General features: G+C 47.0%; 8 protein-coding genes across 8 annotated transcripts; 3 read left to right on the plus strand and 5 right to left on the minus strand.

The window, feature by feature from the left end:
- Positions 1–255: 255 nt before the first annotated feature.
- N7483_007543 (uncharacterized protein) lies at positions 256–1468 on the plus strand (the record flags this gene model as incomplete). Its single annotated transcript, XM_057090980.1, has 3 exons — positions 256–510; positions 637–1095; positions 1154–1468. The coding sequence occupies 3 exons, from the start codon at positions 256–258 to the stop codon at positions 1466–1468; spliced, it is 1029 nt and encodes a 342-aa protein (XP_056945721.1).
- Positions 1469–1946: 478 nt separating this feature from the next.
- N7483_007544 (60S ribosomal protein eL37) lies at positions 1947–2632 on the minus strand (the record flags this gene model as incomplete). The annotated part of the gene is made up of 4 exons (XM_057090981.1): positions 1947–2089; positions 2236–2307; positions 2492–2554; positions 2629–2632. The coding sequence occupies 4 exons, from the start codon at positions 2630–2632 to the stop codon at positions 1947–1949; spliced, it is 282 nt and encodes a 93-aa protein (XP_056945722.1).
- Positions 2633–3113: 481 nt separating this feature from the next.
- On the minus strand, positions 3114–4493 carry slu7 (mRNA splicing protein SLU7; the record flags this gene model as incomplete). The annotated part of the gene is made up of 1 exon (XM_057090982.1): positions 3114–4493. One exon carries the CDS (start codon positions 4491–4493, stop codon positions 3114–3116), a length of 1380 nt encoding a protein of 459 aa, XP_056945723.1.
- Positions 4494–5014: 521 nt separating this feature from the next.
- N7483_007546 (DNA-directed DNA polymerase zeta catalytic subunit REV3) lies at positions 5015–10144 on the plus strand (the record flags this gene model as incomplete). The annotated part of the gene is made up of 2 exons (XM_057090983.1): positions 5015–5249; positions 5310–10144. 2 exons carry the CDS (start codon positions 5015–5017, stop codon positions 10142–10144), a joined length of 5070 nt encoding a protein of 1689 aa, XP_056945724.1.
- A 451-nt stretch (positions 10145–10595) lies between these two features.
- N7483_007547 (uncharacterized protein) lies at positions 10596–14907 on the minus strand (the record flags this gene model as incomplete). Its single annotated transcript, XM_057090984.1, has 4 exons — positions 10596–13834; positions 13920–14382; positions 14449–14506; positions 14699–14907. 4 exons carry the CDS (start codon positions 14905–14907, stop codon positions 10596–10598), a joined length of 3969 nt encoding a protein of 1322 aa, XP_056945725.1.
- A 1641-nt stretch (positions 14908–16548) lies between these two features.
- N7483_007548 (uncharacterized protein) lies at positions 16549–19478 on the minus strand (the record flags this gene model as incomplete). The annotated part of the gene is made up of 8 exons (XM_057090985.1): positions 16549–16815; positions 16871–18043; positions 18095–18247; positions 18299–18864; positions 18904–18916; positions 18975–19075; positions 19139–19286; positions 19350–19478. 8 exons carry the CDS (start codon positions 19476–19478, stop codon positions 16549–16551), a joined length of 2550 nt encoding a protein of 849 aa, XP_056945726.1.
- A 556-nt stretch (positions 19479–20034) lies between these two features.
- Positions 20035–21914, plus strand: N7483_007549 (FAD-binding oxidoreductase; the record flags this gene model as incomplete). Its single annotated transcript, XM_057090986.1, has 3 exons — positions 20035–20349; positions 20415–21704; positions 21762–21914. 3 exons carry the CDS (start codon positions 20035–20037, stop codon positions 21912–21914), a joined length of 1758 nt encoding a protein of 585 aa, XP_056945727.1.
- Positions 21915–22423: 509 nt separating this feature from the next.
- On the minus strand, positions 22424–23244 carry N7483_007550 (alpha/beta hydrolase; the record flags this gene model as incomplete). Its single annotated transcript, XM_057090987.1, has 2 exons — positions 22424–22747; positions 22837–23244. The coding sequence occupies 2 exons, from the start codon at positions 23242–23244 to the stop codon at positions 22424–22426; spliced, it is 732 nt and encodes a 243-aa protein (XP_056945728.1).
- Positions 23245–24494: the final 1250 nt, after the last annotated feature.

A 24494-nucleotide genomic window follows, 5' to 3' on the forward strand; every position in this document is an offset into this window, starting at 1 on the left:
AGTGGTAAGTTGCAATATCAAGATCTAACACTGTACATTGAACTCCGCTTGGCGCGGATACAGTGGGCCAATCACAACACTAATACATTTTTTCCCTTCAAACATTCTGAATATTATCAACATCAACTCTTTCAACCAGCTCCATTTCAAAAGTGGGATAAAAGAAGAGCACTAGCTCAGGGACTTACGCACACCTAATAGTCTTGAGACATCATCAGAGATCAGTCAAGAAAAAAAAACTTGGGAGACGTCATTATGCCATCGCAACCCCCACTACCACCCCTCCTCGCTCCATATCTATCGTCTCAGCCTGAGTCTTCACTGACATTAATCTCCTCTATCCTGGGCGCAACATCCAATTGGCTTGCTTTGAGGTTTCTATACTCGGCTCTCAGCACATCCACAAATCAGACGTTTGGTCTGGATGAACACGATGGCTCTAAGAAGAAAGTCGTCCTAGTGAGCTTCCTACGCGGTTGGGAATTCTGGAAGGTAGAGGCAAAGCGATTGGTAAGTTGCAGCTTTTCATTATTGACTTTTCTTTGATATATTCACCGTGAACCGAACATGGGATCCCTTTCAACCCCGTTCCAATACTGGCGGTTATTGTTTAAACCACATACTGATATCTTTCAGGGCTTGGATCTTGCACGACTAGCAGATAAGAAACAATTTGCATTTGTTGATGGATTATCTGAACTCTTTTCTGCACCTCAATCAGCAAATGCCGCTCCTACCACTCCATCTCCTACAGGGATGCCATCCCGCACCTCACTTCCACTGCGAGGTCCTCCTGGAAGAGGTTCAGCTATCTCGACGCCCATGTCAGCAAATACAAGCAGTGTGGCAGGAGGTCCGGCTACCAGTGAGCCAGGCATTGCAAAGAAACTGCACTTCTCGGGACGTGGCACCGCAGCACTAGATATCCTGGAAAAGGATATCATTGCCGTCATCGAACAGCTCAAAGCATCCGGTGACAGCAGTGAAGAAGTACTGCTGATTATCGACCAACCAGATTTCCTTCTTGCTGCTACAGGCACAAGTATGGGGATCGGAGCTACGGAGATGAGCGAGTGGGTCACAGGTCTACAGCTGGTAAGTTTATCTACGGGTGGCTGACCCTTATCCGATAACGATGGCTAACTCGTCATAGAATGTGGGCGCGACGGTTTTAACGCTCGCTGCTGATTCCCCGCTGATCCACAATGCATCTGTCTCTGGGAACCAGGGAGCTACGCCGGTGGAAGGGGAACATGCTGCTTTTGCTATTGGGCTGGCGCATCGGGCTAGGTCGGTTATGCAGCTTCGGACTCTGGAGACTGGTGCCGCAAGAGATGTAAGTGGTGTGCTGAGAATCAGTCGAGGTGGTGGAATCAGTTCCGGCGCGGACACATTGGATGAGAAGGAACTGCTGTATTATATCCAGCGGGATGGTGGTGTCAAGGTGTTTGGTCGTGGAGAGTCGTGAGAAGCAGCGGTTGTATGAGATTTCGAGGCTTGATAGTTTAGTAAAAAAGAATCAACTACGAAGTAGTATGAATTCTGATATCAATGCAACTGCTTTACCAGATCATGCAATAGAACCGAATTGTCAGGAAGAGAGATCTTCACATTTGTATCTGTCACGACATGGGGATATTCGCCAGCCATAAACGAGGAAGAAAAAAAGGAAATTCATGCATGCTTTCCCTTAAAATTTTAATGCCACTTCTCCTCAAACACATTCCAACGTAACTTTTCCCGTCTCCGCGCCTCTTGGACGGGATCGACGATCGCACACAACCAACTCCACGGGAAAGCGTTAATATTCCGGAATTGCCATTTTGCATTTCGAGTATATCTATCTCGTAATGCTAGGCCCATGTCATGCCAGGATGTCACCCCTCATTCCTTTTCCAGCCACTCCGAGAACGAAAAACGCGACGCCGAATTGGACAACGGGAAATTTACTGAGCGACCTGGGGACCGCGAGCACCCTTGGGGGTACCGGTCTGGAAGCCGTTCAGGAAGCGGCGGTGGACATCGCGAAGGGAGCGCATGCGGCCGGAGCCGGTGGTCTTGCGGCGCTTAGCCTTCTCACCCCAGTTGACTATATTGGAAAAAAAGTTCGTAAGCCCAAGTCGTTCCAACAATTTGCGAGCATCTTCAAATCCACCCAAGAAAAAGGGTTTCATGTCGTTCCCAATTTCCAATTCTCATTCATTCCACCAAAGATCAAGGGAGGGTAATGCGTACACTTGCGGGTCTTAGCGGCAGGGTAACCACAGTTGGCGCAGGTGGACTTCTGGATGTGGAAAGACCGCTTGCCTAAAGTCGTAGAAAGATAACCAGTCAGTTATTTGGTGCCCGGCGTTACATAGTTGTCGATGATTCCCGCCCCTGGGTTATCCGAGATCGTTTCAAACTCCATCACTCAGTCGTACAGAGATTTTTGGCGATTTGGGCCCCGGGGTTTCGATTATCGACATTCGAAGGGAGGTGTAATACTAACCACAGCGACGGCACAGAGTGTGCGTCTTGTTGTGGCGCTTTCCGAAGCTCGAGGTACCCTTGGCTGTGGTGATTGTCAGTTTGGACGGATTCGAGATTGCGGAGATTCGCGGTGCGATATTTCGACATGGAACGTACTCATTTTGAATTAGGGAACTGCAAGGTGAAAGAGGTTAGTAAAGAATAATACGGGGGCAACGGTCGTGTCGCGAAAGTACAATATGTGCACATACCTGGCGAATTCCGTTGAAGGGCTGTTGTCGGTGTCGTCGTCGCTAGGCGTATCAAATCTTCCCGCTGGGTGATGTGTCGGGCCTAAGCGAGAGTGGGTGGACATCACGGGATTCAGGGCACAAGCCCTTATGAGTCAGCTTAGCCTTAGCCATCGTCACATGATAATTAAATGGTCCGTGCGTTACTGATAAGGATGCGATAAGACGAGTCTATTGAGGCCTGGAATTTTGGGCATTAAATATCCTCCGTTAACTAGTGTATAACATTTACTCTGTGTTTGACTTGCAACAGGGCTGGTGCGCAAATTTAATAAATGATTTTTCAATGCATATATTCAAGGGGTATTTTGATTAAAGCTCAACGCCTGGTACATATAACAGTTATGCAAATTATTCTTCGTCGACGTAGTTCGCCATTGGATCCTGAGCGGCCATTCTGCTTCGCTTGTAGGAGTCCAGCTCCTCCTCGGTGATTCCAGACTGCAACTCCTCTAATGTGCGCTTCTTAACATTTGCCTGAGCGCTTTCATCTTTGCGATCACTGGTGGGCTCAGGCTCAGGTTCAGCATGATCTGGCGCCTCCTCGGCATCAAGCAGCAGCATGTTGCCCTCCTCCTGGAAAGCCTTCTTTCCATCCTCGCCAGTACAGTAACTGTTTTTAACTGTAGAGCAACAGCATGCGTATCCCCACTTAAATTCAAACCACCAACTGCCAAAGACTGAAGTGTGATTGTTGACCATGACATCCTCTGCGTATTTGGACTTGGTAGCCTTCTTGGGCGCACCCTTGATGGCACCGGATTCATCGTACTCCACAAATCGTTCATTCTCGACCACCATGGTATCACGCAAGGGAGTCTTTTCCATATGCTCACCCCCTCCGTATTTATCCAAGAGGGCTTTCCGCGAGGCTGTACGCTTGGCCTCGGATTCAGCCTGCTCTTTCTTTCGAAGCACTTCTCCTGATGTCGGGTTGGCTTGAAGATGGATCTGCGCATTGCCCTTCTCCTGAGATTCCCATGCATATTTCTGAGCCTTCTCAAACTCAGCAGCATCACCGGAAGCGCGGACAAAGTTCTCCTCCGCAACCAGCGCAGAGGCCTGATCTTCTTGCGCACCCATATCCACCATGCGGCGAGTCTTCGGATCGTATTTGGCGGAATCGAGATCTAAATTCAATAGATACTTGGCGGTGTCTTCTCGAATACGTAGATTGCGGGTGGCTGTGCTTTGATGTCGTCCCATGTCGGATTCTTCTGCGTAACGAATATCCTCATCGGCGTCCTCTCCATCCTCCTGATCCAGAAGTTTCTTCAGATTGGCTCCATCTTTTGCGGCTTTCTTCATCGCTTCAAGCTCTTCGTATTCATTCACTACCTCACGGTATTCGCTGGCGTCGTATCCATTCCACCGATCTCGTTTCGCATCCCAACCCATATTGACATCCTGGACAAGCTCGTCTGCTTGAATATCTTTGCCCGTCCAGCGAGCGCCTTGCTTTCGAGGTCGACTGAGGCATTCTTTGGTCTTGTGTGTCATTGCGCCGCAGTTTTCGCACGCGCCTTTCCGATACTTGGTTGCCGCAGGGCCGGCGCGCTTGCCACGGTCGTACCATTTTGATTGATCGGCACTAGTCTTCTGTAGACGCTGATGCTCCAGGTAATCATTTCCAGTTTCATCATCGACATAAAAGGGTTTCTTTGAAATGAAGGATGGAATGTATTCGTTGCGCTCCTTGGACGCCACTTCGGCGGGTTTTCGTGACGACATAATGGAATCAGCCTCTCCAGAGGACAAGCGTGTAATATTTGACTGAGTTTGAGTGTCGTAGCCCAGGGGAAAAGTGGTAAATGTTGTAGCGCTGAGAGAGATAAGAGAAGCTGAAGAAGTCGATGATGTTCAAGTTGAGGCTCGAGATTGAATACACGTGACTTCTCCAGAGTGGATCCACCAGTTGACTGGCAAATTCGATCTATCTAATTTAGGTGTTGTTTGCAACTTTGCGACTCACTTATCATCATATATACGTCTTTGTTTGTGACTTCATCCTAAGGAACGGCTCTGGACTCATATCAATTATTTGTAGCAATTCACCTGATCTATTCAGTAAGGGCCTGATCGATGTTAACCTTACTAAGCGGCATAACGCGCCCGGGCGCGGAGATGAGCGCGTCAGGATTCCAGAACTTAGAGAAGATTTAACAACATCGCATCACCATTTGATGGCATAGCCCTTTATTCTTACGTCTGCGCAATGTCGCTGATGCTATCTGTGCATCAGCATCGGACTGATGGATCCCTTTCGTGTGCGCCTCAACTGCATCGACCATTATCAGGCTACCGCGTCCGAGTTGGACCCTCCACTGCCCTTTCGAGATGGCGCATCTGAGAAAACCTATCGGCCTCGAGTACCGGTAATTCGAGTATTCGGTGCTACAGAAACTGGCCAAAAGATATGCGTTCATGTTCATGGCGCGTTTCCATACTTGTACATCGAGTACACCGGGTCACTCGAACCCGAAGCAGGTACGACTATGAGATCAATAGTATATTATTTTATGTTCATTATATACTGACAGATTAAAGTAAATTCGGCGATTCGTACACTTCATCTATCTATTGATCATGCTCTGGCTGTCAGTTACCGGCGTAATGCCTATGATCAGAAGGTCGCGTATGTCGCGCATATCACCCTTGTGAAGGGGACACCTTTCTATGGGTATCATGTGGGCTATCGGTTCTTCTTCAAGATTTATGTTCTCAACCCTTTTTACATCACCCGTTTAGCCGATCTCCTCCATCAGGGCGCGGTTATGAAACGACCGCTGCAGCCTTACGAAAGTCATATGCAATACGTCCCGCAATGGATGTGCGACTACAATTTGTACGGTTGCAGCTACATGAACTGCAGCAAAGTCAAGTTTCGAGCACCGGTACCTGAGTATCTGGAATTGAATGATCCAGATCATCGATGGCATGACCGGTCTATTGGTGCTGAAAGCATATCCGATGATCCCGCTCTTGGGAAACAGAGCCACTGCCCTCTGGAGGCTGACGTCTGTGTGCAAGACATCCTCAATCGACACGATATTAGGGAACGTCCGCTACATCATGACTTTACAGAGCTCCTTAAACCAGTCGCCGTCAATGAGCGACTCGTTCCTAGCGTAGCTGGGCTATGGCAGGACGAGACGCGGAGACGCAAGAAGAGAATGGGCATAACTGACCCTGGGAGTACTCCATTTGGGCCCGAGGAATTGATTTCGATGTCCGCCGATCCCAGAAACCAGGCCAGGGGAGGATGGATCCACGAAGACGAGTTTCATGAGATGGCGCTTCAGATTGCCGAAGACGAAAAGCGTGAAGAAAACGACAAGAATACTTCACTTGACACCTTCCTGAATGATGATAAGAATGCTGCCAATGTGAAAACTGCCTTGAGTAGTGTTGAAGATTTCTTTCCAGAGAGACTTGAGAAGGCAACCTTTGAGACCCATTCCCAGAATCCTGAAGTGCCAGTTGATATTTCTATCGACGAAGAATTTATTCTCTCTCAACCGAATGGTCCATTTGACGATCATGATGACATAGATGGAGCTCTAGGAGAGGGCATCGAAGTCGGACGTCTAAAACCGTCGGCAAATGCTCACGAAGAAAGTTTCTATGACGGTGTATTCGATGATTTTGCTGATGTGAACGCTCCCACCAATAATGAGGCCGACGAACAAAGACCTGAAGAACCTGTCAACAGTGTTTCAACCAAGGGTTATTCCTTATCAGCAGCCTCGGCTGAGGATCACGAAGCTGGACCAAATGGCATCAGCGAGAGCCAAATTATCATCAAACGCAAGCATGACGAGTTTAATTCGCCTGAACAGTCATTTATCAAGAAACCCCGGTTCTGGAGCAGCTATGAGCCGTCAAAGGAAACAGGTCTCAAGGACAAGGTACAAAACGAAAACGAAGGATCTAAAGATACCCTACCCAAAATTGGCTCATCATCAGAGCCAAAGTCATCTTCCTCTCAGAAAACAGTTCGTCCCAAGCTACATACATCCGACACTCGATTGAACTTTCCAGTCGTGAAGGATCCCAATGATCCGCTCACAATTCTTCGATTTAGTCAATCTGATAGTCAATCACCAAAGAAAGCGTCAGAATCTTCTCAACATATCTCAAGTTCATTTCTATCTGGTTCTGCGACAAAAAATCAGGAAAATGGGGACGAGACAACATCTTCTTCATTGCCACACTCTTCATCCACAGTGGTCCCGATGCCTGAACTTGAGGGGCATGTTGCGGAACTGCAAGGAAAACTCTCTGATTCATTCAATTTCTCCTCGGACAACGGCCTTCGCCTACTTCGATTTGCAGGGCCAGGAACAAACGAAGTGGTCTCTACAATGAATAATTATGATCGTCCCTCAGTGGTCTACCAAAAAGCATACTACAGCAACGAGTCAGACGTACCTGAGAGACCTCGACAATATGCCGGACGGGAATTCCGCTTGGAAAGTGATACTATCCAATTTCTCCCAGAGTTTGACCCGTCAGGAAACCTACCGGGGATGTTTGGAGAGCACTTCCCCATTTCCCTCGACGAGGAACAGCAAGGAAAGATTGATCGGCACTTGCGAGAAACATGTACCATTCGGGAATGGGAATTCGCAGCCGTTTCACCAACTCGATCTGAAGTTATTGAATGGTTCGAAAAGCTTGAGACGCCCAGTGAGGATACGAAAACCGTGGCGATTGCTCCACAGCCTGAAAGAAGACAGGAGCTGCTCTCGCAAATAGAAGGACCTACTCAAAACCCATATGGCTTCAAATATTCACAGAAAAGCAAAAAGACCAGCGTGGAGCATCAAGCCCAGTACATGAGCACAATGAGTCTGGAGGTACATGTGAATACCCGCGGAAATCTGTCGGTGAATCCAGTGGAAGATGAGATTTCATGCATCTTCTGGTGCATCCAGTCCGAAGACGAAGATATGGAAGTTAACAGCCACCTCCCTGGCGTTCACGTCGGCATCATCTACCAGGGTGAGGGTGAAGACGAAAGACCCGAAGCGAAAGTCTCCAAAGCACTGAAATACGAGATGGAGTACGAGCCCTCTGAACTGGACCTGATCAATCGCCTTGTAGATCACGTTCGTTATTATGACCCGGACATCATCACTGGATACGAAGTCCACAATGCCTCTTGGGGGTACGTTATTGAGCGTGCTCGGAAGAAATACGACTTTGATATCTGCGAAGAGATTTCCAGAGTCAAGGCCCAGTCGCATGGAAAATTCGGCAAAGAAGATGATCGATGGGGACATGGTCACACTTCCTCGATTCAAATAACTGGTCGACACATGATCAATATCTGGCGTGCCATGAGCAGCGAGTTAAGCAATCTGCTGAAGTACACAATGGAAAATGTCGTGTTTCACTTGCTGCACCGCCGGATCCCGCACTACTCCCACAAAGACCTGACGCAATGGTATCGCAGTGGGAAGCCTCGAGATATCATGAAAGTCCTTGAATATTTCACGTCTCGTGCACAGATGAACCTCGAGATTCTCGAAGCCAATGAGTTGATCCCACGTACAAGTGAGCAAGCCCGGCTACTCGGAATTGATTTCTCTTCCGTTTATTATCGAGGGTCTCAATTCAAAGTTGAGTCGCTCATGTTTCGAATTGCCAAACCAGAAAACTATCTGCTTGTGTCACCGAGCAGGAGACAAGTCGGGCAACAAAATGCTCTTGAATGTCTCCCACTTGTAATGGAGCCGCAAAGCGACTTCTACACAAGCCCTGTCTTGGTTCTGGACTTCCAGTCCCTCTATCCCAGCGTCATGATTGCATACAACTACTGCTACTCCACATTCCTAGGCAGGGTAGCATCCTGGCGAGGTCGGAGCAAGATGGGATTCCTTGACTATGAGCGACAGCCACGACTCCTGGAACTCTTCAAAGATAAAATCAACATCTCGCCCAATGGCATGATGTACGCCAAGCAAGAAGTGCGACAGTCCTTGCTAGCAAAGATGCTTACAGAAATCCTGGAAACTCGAGTCATGGTGAAAACAGGCATGAAGGCCGACAAGGACGACAAAATTCTTCAACGTCTCCTTAACAACCGTCAACTAGCTCTCAAGTTAATTGCAAATGTCACATACGGGTACACATCAGCATCTTTCTCCGGGCGAATGCCGTGCTCTGAAATCGCAGACAGTATCGTCCAAACCGGCCGTGAGACACTCGAAAAAGCCATAGCACTTATTCACTCCGTCGAAAGATGGGGTGCAGAAGTAGTCTATGGCGACACAGACAGTCTATTCATCCATCTCAAAGGCCGAACCCGCGAACAAGCCTTCGACATCGGCGAAGAAATCGCCCAAGCAGTCACAGACACGAACCCACGACCCATCAAACTAAAATTTGAAAAAGTCTACCACTCTTGCGTCCTACTCGCGAAGAAACGTTACGTGGGCTTCAAATACGAACATCGGAATCAGACTGAGCCCGAATTCGATGCCAAGGGTATCGAGACAGTTCGCCGTGATGGAACACCAACAGAACAGAAAATCGAGGAAAAAGCCCTCAAGATCCTTTTCCGCACTGCAGACCTGAGTCAAGTAAAATCCTATTTCCAGCGCCAGTGCACGAAAATAATGCAGGGTCGAGTCTCCATCCAGGATTTCTGTTTCGCAAAGGAAGTTCGTCTGGGCTCGTATAGTGATCGTGGCACACTCCCTGCTGGTGCGATGATTAGTACTAAGCGTATGATTGAGGATCCACGTCTAGAACCACAGTCCGGTGAACGTGTTCCTTATGTGGTTATCACCGGCGCGCCAGGCTCACGACTCGTGGATCGTTGCGTAGCACCTGAGACCTTGCTTCATGATGCTCAGCTTGATCTTGACGCAGAGTACTACATCACGAAAAATATTATTCCGCCCCTCGAGCGCATTTTTAACCTTGTCGGTGCGAACGTGCGCCAGTGGTATGATGAGATGCCCAAGTTTCAGCGGATTCGGCGAGTTGATGTCTCTTCGAGGAATAAGGAGATGGGAATTATGAAACGGACGCTGGAATCGTATATGCGGTCATCGTCGTGTATCATTTGCAGGGCGAAGTTGGCGGATGCTACTGTTCCTCTTTGTAATGAATGTCTTCAGCGTCCACATTTGACGCTCCTGGATGTTGTTTCAAGACTTCAACGCGCTGAGAAGCGAGTTGTTGATCTTGAGACTGTGTGTCGGTCTTGTATGGGCGTCTCACCCGTTGATGACGTGAAGTGTGATAGCTTGGACTGTCCTGTTTTCTATGCACGCAGCCGCGACGCGACTCATTGGCGTCATTCAAAAGCTGTGTTGGAACCAGTGGTTGAAATCTTGGAGAAGAAGGGAGATGAGGGGTTGGATTGGTGATGCAATGAAGGCATGAGCACTTCAACTTGGTTATTGGGATGGCGTTGCAGATACCCTTCATGATATGTATAACTCAGTAATGAACCTGAAACGTTGACTTCTTAAATACTTTTACACAATACTGAAATCTTTTAAGTTCCTCTACTAGTATTACTAGTAATTGGAAATTGAAGTGTAAAGAGTAATGACTATATTAGATATCATGAGCCACAAGTGGCTACTTTTTTTTGTAGTTTCTGTTTTCTTTGAGGTGCTAATCACCCAAACGACGACGCTCATTTTCGCTGATCATCCTTCATCTCCCCTTCAAGTTCAAGTTAGATCCCCTCCATTACTCTGCCCATTCATCCACATAAGAATAAATGAGGGTTAAAAATAAACCGCTCCTCTCCATAAGTTCTAGATCAATCGCCACCACGCGCATGCTGTAGGTGAAGTCAAAAGGATGTGTTTAACCGAGATCCAGCAGTGAGAGAAGATCGTCAGTAGCACTTGGCTTGACGTTTTCTTCCTCCTCGATAATCTCTTCTGGTTCACCTGCCTTGCCCTGCACTCCAGAGCTTTTCTGGTGACTCCCACCACCAACAGGACGATTGACGTCCACTGTGCCAAGGGCCTGATGAGCATCCACACCAACACTAGACTTTTGACCAAAGTCATTCGTTTTAGAATCAGAAATTCGAGGTCGAGTGGCAAGAGAAGGCATTTCCGGAGTAGTAATGATAGGGCGATACGGCTCTGCGGTAGGTGAGCCGAGGCCGCCCAGCCAAGGAGAGCCATGTCTGGAACTTTCCTCTACCAAATCGGTAAGGATTTTATCGACCTCCGCCCGAATGTACTTTTTGGCATTTGGAAAAGCCTCAGAAGGAATTTCAGGCTCTGAACTGTCTGGATCTCGTTCCCTGACTCGACCCATGGCAATGTCTCCCAGACATTCATGGAAAATCCATGGGAAGCTGATCAGTGGCTCACGTCCTGCTTCTTCGTTGACCTCCGAGTCCTCATCCCAATCCCAGTCATCCCCATAAACTTTGTCGGCTTCCTTTTTCTCTTTTTGTCTTTGTATTTCTTTCAATGCCTCGACTGTGGCATCATTAGTCACGCGATACAGAGCCACGGCCAGAGGAGCAATATTCCGAGAAGCACGTCCGTCGACCATCTCAAAGCATGCTTGTTGGAATCCATTGCAGAGAATACTGGCACGATGGCCAACTTCTTCATGTATCTTGTAGTTACCGGAAAGTGAAGTATGGTCCAGGACAAAGGCTGACCACACTTCAAATTCAGTCTTGATTCCATACTGTGCCATGAGGCGACGCATCGCCGCATCATACTGAAGCTTCAGTCCTGTCGCAAACTCAAGAAATTTCTTGCTGGCAGGAACGAACGAGCAGTTTAAGATGCGGGAGTCAAACGGCAGATTGAGACTTGGTGTGAATGTCTTGGTTTCCACTCTGTCATAGAGCTGTCCCAGAATTTTCTTGGAATGGTAAATCTGATGCAAAGGCTTGTGTTTCTTCTCCATAAAGTGTGGCCAGCGGTTTGGCATCACATCGCGCTTAAACTCTGCAACGGCGCCTGTTTTATTGTAGTCAACAGCATCAGAATGAAGCTTCGCAAGAAGTAGGCACTTTTCATCACGGATTCCTCTGTTTCGCCAGTCTGCCTGGGCCATATGAGCATGTGCAATGCGTGGAAGAGAGTCAAACTTCATGTACTGAGCGAAGAACGAGGTTATTTCGTTAACGGTGACATCGTGGTCTAGGTTTGGCGCCACCCGGCCCTTGAAGTTCATGGGCGTTTCAAACCAATACTTCGGATTCTTTGGAACCAAATCCTGGTCCCAGAAGACTAGGAAGTCATCTCCATCAAGATCACCACCAGAGCACATACTGGCCATGTCTTGGTCTCCGGTCTGCGGAAAAACCACTACATCATGAAGATGTCTGAGCTCTGGCTTGTCGACAGCACGTACCACGCGAATATCACCTGGGTGAAGAGAAGGATTTCGGGCCACGACACATATACCCTCAATGATCTGCGGGGAAGCGGTATTATCGAAACGACATACCTGGAGAAAGATCTCGGGAAGAGCTGATACAGGGTCTCTTCTGGCGTTGGCAGACTCGGCGCCCCGTTTGAAATAGCCTTTGAGAACTCCTACCTCATCCACGCAGCCAAATACATTTGCACCCTCTTCGATGGGAATTCGAGCCTTGTCCTTGAGATATTTAAAGTTCCATGTCTTCCATAGCTGGAGCAACGAGTTGACGAAAGGGTCATTTGCCGCTCTGAATCCATCTGAGATCATTCTGGCGAGCTTGAAGGTGATTTCATTGCTATCGACGAATTTGTGCAGCAGGGCAATTGCATGGAAATCGTTTCGTGTGATCTCGTCCATATTGTCAATCATGTCGGTCATTTTTTTGAGGATTGCCTCATCGGGGATACCGAGGGCCGACAACACCAGAATGATTTGACGGTTTAGGGTTGCAGCATTGAACTGGGACCAGCGGATTATCTCCAATCCAGTCGAATCCGCTTCAAATTTGAATTGACTATCACGGATGTGCACTTCTCTTGGCTGAACACCTGGCCAGACAACTAGTAATCCCTTAGAGCCTCCAAGTCGAAATTGGAAGGCCGACGGATGAAGCCCTGTCACTGTTTCGATTTTTAAATCGTTGACGGTCATGTCAGCAAGGAATTTGGAGATTTTTCCAACCCCATCAGAGAAGTTTTTGCCGTCATGAATAATGTCAGGGCATCGATGAACATCCACTGAAGAGCCAACATATGCCCGAGTGGTTGAGAAACACTGACCGATACGTGCAGTGTGCTTTGCAACATTTTTGATGTGCGAAAACTGGCCCATCCAACCTCTGATATTGGCCGCAGTGAGATCGGGAAGAGGAGCAAAAAAATAGGCACCATGCTCACGGAACTGAGAGTTACCAAATGCAAGGAACTCGTAATGACGGTCTCCGATGGTGATTCCGTTGGTCAAGGTTCTTTTGACACGGGTAAACACCTCGTCGTTGGTCATGTCGGTGCAAGAATTGATTCGGCCCAGTGATGTCTCATCTGTAAATCGAACGCGTAGGAAACGATCCGCAAACTCAACATAGTGACGAGTAACTCTGTTTGAAGTGTCAACAGTGGGTGTGCTATAGAGAACCGTGGTTGGAGTCACTCGGGCAGTACGCATGAAGCAGCAATACTTGGGAATTTTCGCATCGGTTACGCCCTTAGGACATAGGATACTGAAGATCTGCATGGGATCAAGGTAGGTCTCCTTCAAGTTGCTAGTGGCAATATGCTCAAGCAGTCTAAGTGCATGACTTTCTCCAAGCCCAATCAACTTCAAGAGAAATTCTTTGGTAATTGTAAACTCAGATAGAAGACCTTGAGAGATGCAAACTTCCAGCTGGTACCGAACAGGGAATGGCAGGTGAATGTAGTCACTATTACCCCACAAAGTGACGAGAATCTGCGAAGGAGAGTCAGTGGTTGAGGAGCTGTTGGCATCAATAAATTCCCAGACTGGCTCAGGGCGCTCTCCAGCTTGTACGAGGTGGGCCCCAGGTTGAATAACGACATTATGGTCCGTCAAGATATCACGCAGGGTGTTAACAATGCCGGTCTGAACCACTTCAGGGGAGAAAGTGATTTGATATGTGTTCCAGCGGGCTGCAGTGAAGTGAAGAATGTTAGTTTCAGAAATACCAATAGCGTTGATACACTAAAGTATGTATTAGTAAGGCAATCAACGTACCTATGTCAATGATCTGCCTATGTTTGCAAAGGTTGGTAGTCATATTTGCTTGCAACCTTGGCATATGAACGAGGGCTGTCTGACGAAACCAGGTGTGGCCCACCTTCCAGCTACCACCATCTGACTCGAAGGTGGAGGCAAAATCTCGGGTCTGCCGGTGGAGCTGTGGTGGTGACTTGGCCACCATGGTGAGTGAAAGGCCTCTTTCTTTCACGTCAGTGGACTCCCATACTTGAGAGAGCTCCAGAAACTTGAGGCGTAGCCTAAAAACAAAAGGCATCTCCTCACTGCTTGGGCCCTGGCCCGGCGTGGCATAGCGAACCACTTGGTGAAAGTAGAACATCAGTGTCCTCTGTCTGACATCGACCACCATTGCCGGAGCCGCCGCTGCCTTGATGGTGTGCATTGGCGAAAATACATTATCGCCAAGCATCACTCCCACATGCAATTCGCTCGCACTCAGCTCCTATTTGCAATTGTAAGTATTCAAACTGTGTTTCATGTTACAAGACAAGCAAAAACGGCTTACGATCTCTCCTGGGTACATGACCTCAGGGCGGACTGGGCTAGGAACATGATGCCCGTCTCTAATTCCCTTGGCTGAGATCTCAACGATATGGGTCCGATCTGCATGATTTATCTGGTATCTGCCACCTGCCCAGAAATTGCGTAGGGGTGGGGGCCTTTGGCAAAGTTAGCACTTAAACATCTCTCTCTTGATATCCAAGTCCTAAACCACAAAGCCTATAAGTGAAACATGAGATAGGAATGGTACATACGTGAACCAAATTCGAGCAGTAGGCTTTCGTCGTCTGTCATGGTCTTGAATAATGTCAATGGAAGTGATGGTTCCTTCTTTCCCAAATTTGTCCCACAGGTTGTAGGTGTTGATCGTCCATGGAAGATCCTTGAGCAAGATAAGTACTGAGTTGAAGCTCTGCCAATCGGGTGACCAAGTCAGGGCCTGATTTGTTCGAGGGCGAGTCATGGTCGGAGACTGATACTGAGGATTGGAAGAGTGTTCGTAAGTTGAGTGTATGGGAATTTGATGATGTGTGGTGAGGATGGATGATGAAATCGGGAATGGGGTAAAGAGGGAAGGAGGGAAAGAGAAAGAGCTCCTTCCTGGTGAGGGAAGCGACAGAGCGCTTCCAGGATCGGGCAGAATCTCACTAGGAAGGTGCTCGTCCCGAAAGTCCTGAAACGTGCCTTCTCCATTAGGAAATGGAGAGTTGGAGCTTGTGATAGTACGTGATATTTGATCTTGGAAATGAGGATATAGGGCAGATGCAGCCAGTGACCTATCCAATCTATTAGTTCATGGAAAACACAAAAGAAAAATGAGGAGCTTGGCGGAGGAATAGTAGATGAGGTTATCTACCCAGTTTTTGTATGATCATACCCATAGGGACTGAAAAATGAAGCCATAATGCTTTGTATATCAAAAGAACTCCAATAATGAGGATAAAGCACAGCTGACCTCTCCTGCAGGGGTCCATGTTAGCTCAGATATAAACAGGACACTTGGAGCGCAGACAGGCGTTGAAAGGTGCTTTTTAAAGGGGAAACTGATCGGATGAAGGGAAAAAAGCAGGAAAAATGAGAGAGAAGGAGGGGTGATGAAGAGAGCGGAAGTTGAAGATGGAAAGTAGTGAAAGATGCTGACTTATGAATTCAATATGCAGGTGTGTCAGCGATTGGCTCTCCACAAAAGGCATTGACAAGCGAGTACAAGATACCCTCGAAGTTACGACGAGACAAAGAAGTAAAGCTTGGTAGAAAAAGAAACCAAAAAGAGGGATATAAACCTTGAAAAAGAGATCAGTTGGAACATAAGAATAAAAGAGTTCATTAAAAGAACATTCAATTCCCTAACCTTGTAGTAACTATGGATCGTAAGTATCTGACTATTGCATAACAGGCTGGTCGTTAGACCGTGAGAATGCAGTGCCGGTGAAAAGAAACTTGAAGTCTTTGGACAACTCAAGATATTTCAATGGCCAGGATGACCCAGTTCTGTATTCTTCGGAGGCGAGATTTGCTGTTCTTTGCAGGTGACATTTGAATTCAATGATTGGCCTAGAGGTGAGCGAGCTGGAAGCTTAGAGGGGTAGCAAGCCATCATTACAATGAGAGAACTTTGTCATATTGGTGTGCATCGGGTCTTTCCAAGATTCCTCTCTCAATCTCATTCATGCCTTGCTGGGGAGTCCATATAGACTGGGATGTGTTAGAAGACATTGGGAGTCTAGCCCTAGAGCCCTGGAGGTTGCTTCAACCTAAAATAGAGAACATTGTGACACAATTTTTAAAGCGTTAGAGTACATATAGGGACTTTACAGTGGATAAAACGTTGGAAATAATCAGTTTGTAAAATACCATGTTCTAATATGTACCTGGGTAACCTTAGAACGTTTCACCCCATCATATTCATACAGATATCTCTCAGAAAAAGCACTTATTTAACCACCTTTTCTGAAAAATATTTTCACCTCCCGGGCTGATAGTGAGTCAATTCCAACCCCCTTACCCCTTCCCCCATGCCCCGCGCCCCGCGCGTCGCCATTCACTTCAGCACCTCTCGCAGAGAATGAAGCTATAACTGACGTTAGAGTTGGGACTAGCTGTTTTAGATCAGATATGCACTTGCCTTCATCTCCAGGTCGTGGATTATCATCTCCTTTGACCGGAGTTCATTAGCCGCATTCTCCGCGGCTGACTTCATCTCCGCCTCCTGCCTTTCAATGACCGCCTTCTGAAGGTTTACCTCTGAAGAAAGTCTGGAGACTTCCTTCGCATGGTTTTCTTCACTTGACCTCATCGCACGAGTATGTTCATCTCGTGAGATTCGCGCGCTGGCTCGCATGTCGTTGATCTCTGACGCACGATTGGTCATCTCGATTCATTTGTAAGCTGGGAGAAATCAATACTTTTGGTGATCATAGACCTACTAAGTGTTCTATTCTTCTTTTTTCCATTGAAAGTGCTTGGACCTTTTCCTCCTTTACGGAGCAGGTAGCTTTGGTGTCTTCCAGCACCTGGTTGACCTGTGCAAGCCTAGCATCGAATGCTTTCGCGATCTCCGCATGCAGTAAATCTGCGGCCGCCTTATTGGTACGAAGCGCTTGTATGTTGGCACGCAGCTTGTCGATCTCCTCTGATCGCATTGTGATATCAGCAGTAAGTTCCAACTCTCGAGTTCGAGCTTTTTCTTGTTCATTCTGGATATTGATATCATGCTCCAGGCGCAGGTCTTCATACTGCCGTTGTGCCATATTTAGGGACTCGGTAAGACCGGTCAGATGATCTTCCGCCTCAGCTAGTTCTTTTTGAAGACTTTCGCGTTGTCGAGCAGATGACTCCAGCAATTCTTCCTGCTCCTTTCTCTCGTGCTTGAGCTGGCTTATCTCTTGGTTAAGGTGGCTGATTTGAAGAACGCCTTGATCACGCTCTTCTTCCACCCGCCGTAATGGACCTTCCACATCGTGACAGCGACGCTCCAAATCGATACATGCATCGCTAATTCTTCTCATTAAAATTTCATGAGAGTTGGCGGAATCTCCAAGGAGAGCATCGGAAATGACAGACTGCCAATTTCGGACTGGCGGTCGCGGAGGAGAAAAGTCTTGTCTGCTACGCAGGTGGACAGAATGTCGGAAATTTGTCAGTTCGGATCTAGAAAAAGAACAACTGGAACTGGAGTGTGACATGATAGCTCGGTCAATAAAAGCCTTCAACGCCAGGGCCTCTGCATTGTTTCCATGCCGAGTAAGTGTTGCCGTGAAGTAGACGTCGCAAATATTGGCTAGAAGCCTGTTCTGCAGCATCGCCTTTTCAGAAGCACATGCAATCATTCCTCTGCAGTCCGAATGCTTAGACTCCACTGGAAAATTCTTCAGGAGACTAAAGATTGTATCTTTTGTGGAAACTGAGTCAAGAAGAGCAGCGGTTAATGCTGTGGATTGAGCCTCAGATCCATTGACTATGAGGTTTGCCTGAAATCCCTTGAGTATCAGATTCGACAGATGCAAGTCAGAGAGTATGTTTTGGTTGGCCAGGTCGCTTCCTTTCACAGCTTCAAATGAGAGTCTCAAGAGATGGTGGATGACAGACTCGTCAGATCCCTGTTCTCAATTAGTTATAATGGGAGACGTCAAGGACAAGGGGGATCCTACAGCTAGTGATTCTGCAATCCGTGAAATGAGATCATGGGGCACGACTCCCATAGCTCCTCTGCTTCCCTTGGAGACAAGGACATGCAGTCCCAGCTCCCGGATATGAGAGGGCAGCTCAGCTGCCGGAAGCAAAAGGAGTAGAAAGGTGGTTCCCTGAACAAAGGGTTAGAATTCATAAGACAAGTTGGATCAATCATATCTTACCATAAATTGCACCTCACGATCCAGTTCATCACGTGCTACCTTATCACAAAGTTTCGCAATTTTCGATGAATTTGCAGTCATCCAGGCCTTCTTCTGCTCTGGGCCGATTTTGTCTGCAATACTGATTGCCAGACCGATGCTTTCAGTGGCCTGAGACGGCGTCAACTCGTTGTTCGATGATGAGCATGCAAGGATTACACGGAGAACAACCAGGTCCAGTGTTTTAAGTCCGCGCTTGGGACCGAAGAAATCTTCAATGTTAATGAGCCAAGAAGGTGTGTTTGCTTCGCTTTTGTTACCCATATCATCAGTTTCGGTGGAAACGATCTGGGAAAATGTCGCAAGGGATAAGAGAACGAGCATGTGGTCATTGAAGTTGCGGAGGATCTTGGTCAACTCTAGCTGGAGTTGAGACATAGTTTCAGTGGAAACTTCATAGTGAACGATGGAGCGTCCACAGAGTCCCTTCATCAAACTATGCACTGGCGCAATGGTCTTTTCAGATGGGCTCTTGGCTATGTTCAAGGCAAGTGTTGTGATCAAATCGGCAATTCGAATGGGCGGAACTATTGTTGGTGAAAGTGGGTTTAATAGCATTGACACACATGCTTGGCGAAACTATTTTCTTGTTAGTTGCTGCGATTGCTATGCTGATGGGTGTGTGTATAGGTCTTACCTCATGATCTCCTTCCTCAACTGTGAGTGCCTTCTCTAAGACGCCATCTAGAAGTGCTGGATGACGAAGTAGTACTGCATCTCTAAAGATCACCTCAGAACCTGGAAATAATCAGCAACTGATATTTTGTCTTTTGTCTTTGGTATAGAGCTGTGGATCCTCACAAAACGAAGAGAGTAACGGAAGGGCTGTCTTCGATCGCGACAGCCCCTCTACTAGCATATCAGCTAGTAGGCCAACCTGACAAGGCTTTTGGATAGCCCAATATTTTATTGCGCTAGGCCCTCCACTTCGAACAAGTCTAAGCAAATCCTGATAATATATGAGTATTAGCGGGTGAGTTTCCGCCTTTCCGCTCGACGATGGCCCACTTACCTGCAGTGACGGGATGTACGAAGCCGTCACAACCCGTTCAATTTCCTGAACCAGGTTCAAATTATTTTCCTCCATGACTGTATTTGAAATATGAGACACGCCAATAGCGACTTCTTTTTCTTCTGTCATCGTCGGTGATGAAATTGCGTGAGCGGCAGAACAGTGAGGAACAGTTCAAGTTAAAGTTGTTGATGGTTTTCTATATGGACGGCCCGTTCCGCCTTCCTATTTAGGAAATGTGAGATCTATAAGTTTGCCTATATAAAAGACAGAAATTGATGTTATTAACATTAGGCATATATAGAATCTGTTCAATTTCATTCATAATAATGGGACTAATTATTGTCGCCTGAATTTCATTCATTTGAATTGATCAGGTTTGATCCATGAACACCTTGTTGAAGCTCTTTGCATATTAGACCCCCACCTTTGTTCCCCACGCTTTCTTCCGGTGGAACCAGATGTATCGGCAGAAGTCCGAAGTGGGGGATTTCAAGTCGCAACACTTTAACCCGATCAGGACATACCTCATAGAGCTTGCTTATGTCGTAAGCAGGGTTTAAAGCCGAGGGCCTTTTGTCCGGCGGATGCACAAATTGGCCAAATGTCCTGCTTTTAGCTTTCTTTTTTTGCTAGAATCTCTACTTTCAATTCCTCCAACAACAGCGATAATATCTTCATCACAATGAGAGCGGCTTTCTTACCCCGGAGAGGCTTCTCCACTCCCCACGTACCCCATTATTGTCTCCGGAATGCTCAGCGAACATTGATTGGGAGAGGAATTCGAGCTAATAGTTCTGCTGCCGGTACAAGCTCAAGCCAGCAAGGTGGCTCTTCAGACTCTGGATCCTCATCGAGATCTTCTTTTTGGATGCCGTTGCGGACCCTTTTTTTCTCCGCATTTACTGCGGGGTTGGGCTATGGCTATGCTACGAACAACAGTCAGGCTTCACAGCTGTCAAAAACGGTGCAATATGGATCGACAGGCGATTTTGACAAGGTATACAGACAATTGAATCTTAAGATTTAATGTGCCAATAAATAACTAATAAAAACCTACAATAGGCGATCGCCGAACTACGAGCCAAGCTAGGTGAAGATTCTATCAGTACAGACGAAGAGGACCTTCAACAACACGGGTTCTCAGAATGGTCCACTCTCAACGCCGATCGCCTTCCAGTTGCCGTTGCATACCCAACATCAACCGAAGAGGTCTCGGAGATAGCAAAAATCTGTCACAAGTACCGAATGCCCATGATCCCCTACTCTGGTGGATCTAGTCTAGAGGCCAATTTCTCTGCACCACACGGTGGAATGACGATCGACTTTGCCATGATGAATAAGATTTTGACAATTCACGAGGACGATATGGACATCATCGTTCAGCCGTCTATTCAATGGATGGATCTTAATGAGAAGATTAAGGATACGGGGCTATTCTTCCCCGTGGATCCTGGTCCCTCAGCGATGATTGGTGGTATGGTGGGTACTAACTGTAGTGGTACAAATGCTGTGCGATACGGAACAATGAAGGATTGGGTGATTAATCTTACTGTTGTCCTGGCCGATGGTCGGGTGATCAAGACTAGAAGACGACCTCGCAAGACTTCAGCTGGATATAATCTCACTGGTCTGTTTGTTGGATCCGAAGGTACTTTGGGAATCGTCACCGAGGCTACATTAAAGCTGGCTCCTATCCCTGAGTTGACTCGAGTTGGAGTTGTGGCCTTCCCCACTGTTCGCGACTGTGCTGCTACAGCTGCGCAGTTGATTCGGAAGGGAATCCCTGTGCAATGTGTGGAGATCATGGATGAGGTTCAAATGGATGTGATTAATCGTGCAGGTGGAACTGGTCGTCAGTGGGCTGTTGCTCCTACACTCTTTTTCAAATTTTCTGGAACTACTGCTGGCGTTGCGGATAGTGTCAATTTGACTACAGTGATTGCCAAGACAAACAAGGCTTCGTCTGTACAGTTTGCCAAGAATGAAAAGGAGGCTCACGATCTCTGGTCAGCACGTAAGCAGGCGCTTTGGAGTATGATGGCCCTGCGCACTGGGGGATCAGATGTCTGGTCAACAGACGTCGCCGTTCCTATCTCTAGGTTGCCAGAAATTATTGGTGGGCAGAATCTTCACAGATTGATTAATCGAAGGATGAAGCTAACAATCACAGAAATCTCTAAGCAGGACTTGGTTGATTCTGGCTTATTCGCCGGTATTCTGGGACACATTGGCGATGGAAATTTCCATGCCAGTATCATGTTTGACCGTCAGAATAAAGAAGAAACAGAGCGCGTTGAGGAGGTCGTATACAAAATGGTTGACCGTGCTCTCGAAATGGAAGGCTCATGCACGGTATGGCTCGCGTTCACTAAGACATTAAACACAAGATCGCTAATTTATTTTGTTCAGGGCGAGCACGGAGTCGGACTTGGTAAAAAAGAGTCGCTGAAGAAAGAGCTTGGGCCAGAGACGATTGATCTCATGCGGAACATTAAGCGCTCTTTTGATCCACACTGGCTTTTGAATCCTGGGAAGATCTTCGACTTGGAGAAATATTCTTGAAATTTCATTCCTATTCAAAGTCAAAGAACCCGTTATATCATTAGATCTTACATCATCATTTGGGGGTTTCCTCTGAATGATGAACAAGAAAGAAAACTATTACAAAAGCACTAGATTGCTCTATTAACCTAGAGATAGTATAGACAGATAGTATCAATACCTACAACTATTCTACGCTACCAACTATTCAACCCAGACATGGCTTCATGATTTGCCACTGTAATAGTGGAATGGATCATTGTATACGGCCCTTAAGTTTATCATTAATGATTCAAGAATAGTATGATCCATCTTGATGACGAGTCCTTGCCAGTGCTAATGAGCATTAATGTCTTCAGAAACAGCCGTGGATCATGATTCAAGATGTTGGTGCTGTTCAGCTCATCAATGTGGTCGCATTCAGCATTGTAGCTATATGGAGACCCAATTACTTTGATCTTGAAAATTTCGTGAATTCACATTTCTGATTAAATTGAAGCTATATTGATATCACTCCATAAAGTGAAGGTTTAAACTTCGATACTCTTCTTCAAAACATCTACCAGACGATCAGGCATGCTCAAAAAGGGAGAATGTGAGCTTGGTAAGCGATAGGTATTTTCTGGGCCGCCCATCTTAGACGCAAATAGCTCCTGGAAACTTGGAGGCAAGGCGCGATCTTCCTCACATATGATATAGGCGCAGGGAATTTCTTGCCAAGGTTCATATGTGGACTCTCCCGAAAAGACTGCACGGGAAGTATGCAGAGTTAACGAGTTCCATTTCTCTTGCTGATCAAAGAAGATATCATGCCATCCAACCTCTCCTACTCCATCTGCAAGAACGTAATCACCCTGATATATGATTAGCCTTGTAGTGGAAAATATGAATTGCGTGGGTTCCCTCGACTCATGGAGAACCCAGTAGATATCGATAAGCTCACCTCAACCTTCATCCAAGGCAGATAGTTTCCTCCAAGCATACCCAGGAGGCTTTGTCCTTTGTCCAAGGTGAAGGCAGCAAGGTAAACAACCCTTATGATACCTCCTACCTTACCCTCTCTCACACGGTCCTGTTTGCTTAATCCATCGACTGCACATGAAGCGACAATGCCACCATAGGAATGAGCTACGACAACAATATCACGGCCATCATCGGCAAGTCTGATCAAGACCTCCCTCAGAGAGATAGCATCATCAGACAATGTCTTCACCGGGGGCTCGGCACCGATGGAAGGATGCGGGGGACACTCGGAGGGATAACCGGCGGCGTTCAGGCGGGCTCGAGTAGCGTCGAAGACAGCTGGAATCACCCAGGCTCCAAGGGAGAAGACAATCGTTGGGTTACTCATTTTTGAAAATTTTTGAAGATTGTAAATCAGATTCAGAGGAAAGACTTCGGTGCAAGTTCATGATATGCCTTGTGAATATTTGAAAACACAGCATTGAGACTCAGGAGCGGGTTGTCTGGCCATACTGGTATACTAGCGTCGTCCTCCTCCCCCTCTTCTCTCTAGGAAGAAATCCCAAGGATCGCTTGGGGCCTGAAAATGGACCTTGGAATGGCCCATTTAGGACTAAGCATGGTCAAAGTTCTCACCTTGTTCCAGTGTGGCCAGCCCTTAATGTGGGTCCACCAATGTGGCGCCCGTCAAAATCCATACTATGCAGCAGTGAGAATGAGTCTGGGGAATCAGGCCCACCACGACGGGATATAGTATGTATTTCCATCCTATCAACATCACATTTGATAACCCACTCTCCAGGGCTCATATGGATTAGAATCCTCAAGCCGCATTTCAATTGGTCACTATAGTCATTGTTTCATAGAGTTTGCAGGTTGTCTCTTGGCGTCTCTTTTTTTCTCTTGGGCTCATGAATCGAATTCAACACCTGAGCAATGATATAGTACTGATGTCGATGAATATGGATGATATTGCAGCGACTCGGCGATTGATGCTTGTTGTGGTTGTGGTCTTTTGTCACCTTCAACTTCCAAGGTTCCCACTCGACACAGGTTGAAGATTCAGCAGGCAGTGGATCACTGGACCCTGGTTGTGGGACTCGTAAGTCTATTTTCTTTCTCTTTCGTGTTCCCCACTTCAAATCAGTGATATGTGCTAATAATTTCCCAGAAAATTGTATTGGTTGTCAATTATGTTTCTGTTTCGATTATAACACCAAACCCCATGTGTCTCTGACCGATTGCCAGTGGGTGATTCCCGCTCCTGATATCGAAAATATTATCATCCTCCTGAGGTCCTAAGAGAAATGCCGCGTGGGCCTTTGCCTGGCCCCCGGGGCCGGGAGTTATTTCAATTAGTCATTCCGCAATTTTCACCTGGGCAGTGTACTCCAGTTTCGAAGGCATTCGCTCGGGCACTTCCAGAACATTGCATCAATGTCAAAGTAGGATTATCTGATGAGGGAGCAGTATATTTTGTCACAGACATGTTGATTCATGTTCTGGCCGTACCAGAATTGCTATTTTGGGGTCTACATGCAAGTCTGTAGCAGTGCCACCTGCAGTGCCCAGGTGAGTATCAACCATGTGTATGTTTCTACATGGAGGCTTGTGAGTTTAACCTTAGAATATTTGCCT

Source organism: Penicillium malachiteum (genome assembly GCF_028827825.1).
Source record: "Penicillium malachiteum strain IBT 17515 chromosome Unknown utg000003l:1.0-4950554.0:1.0-4952489.0, whole genome shotgun sequence".
Taxonomy (NCBI): Eukaryota; Fungi; Ascomycota; class Eurotiomycetes; order Eurotiales; family Aspergillaceae; genus Penicillium; species Penicillium malachiteum.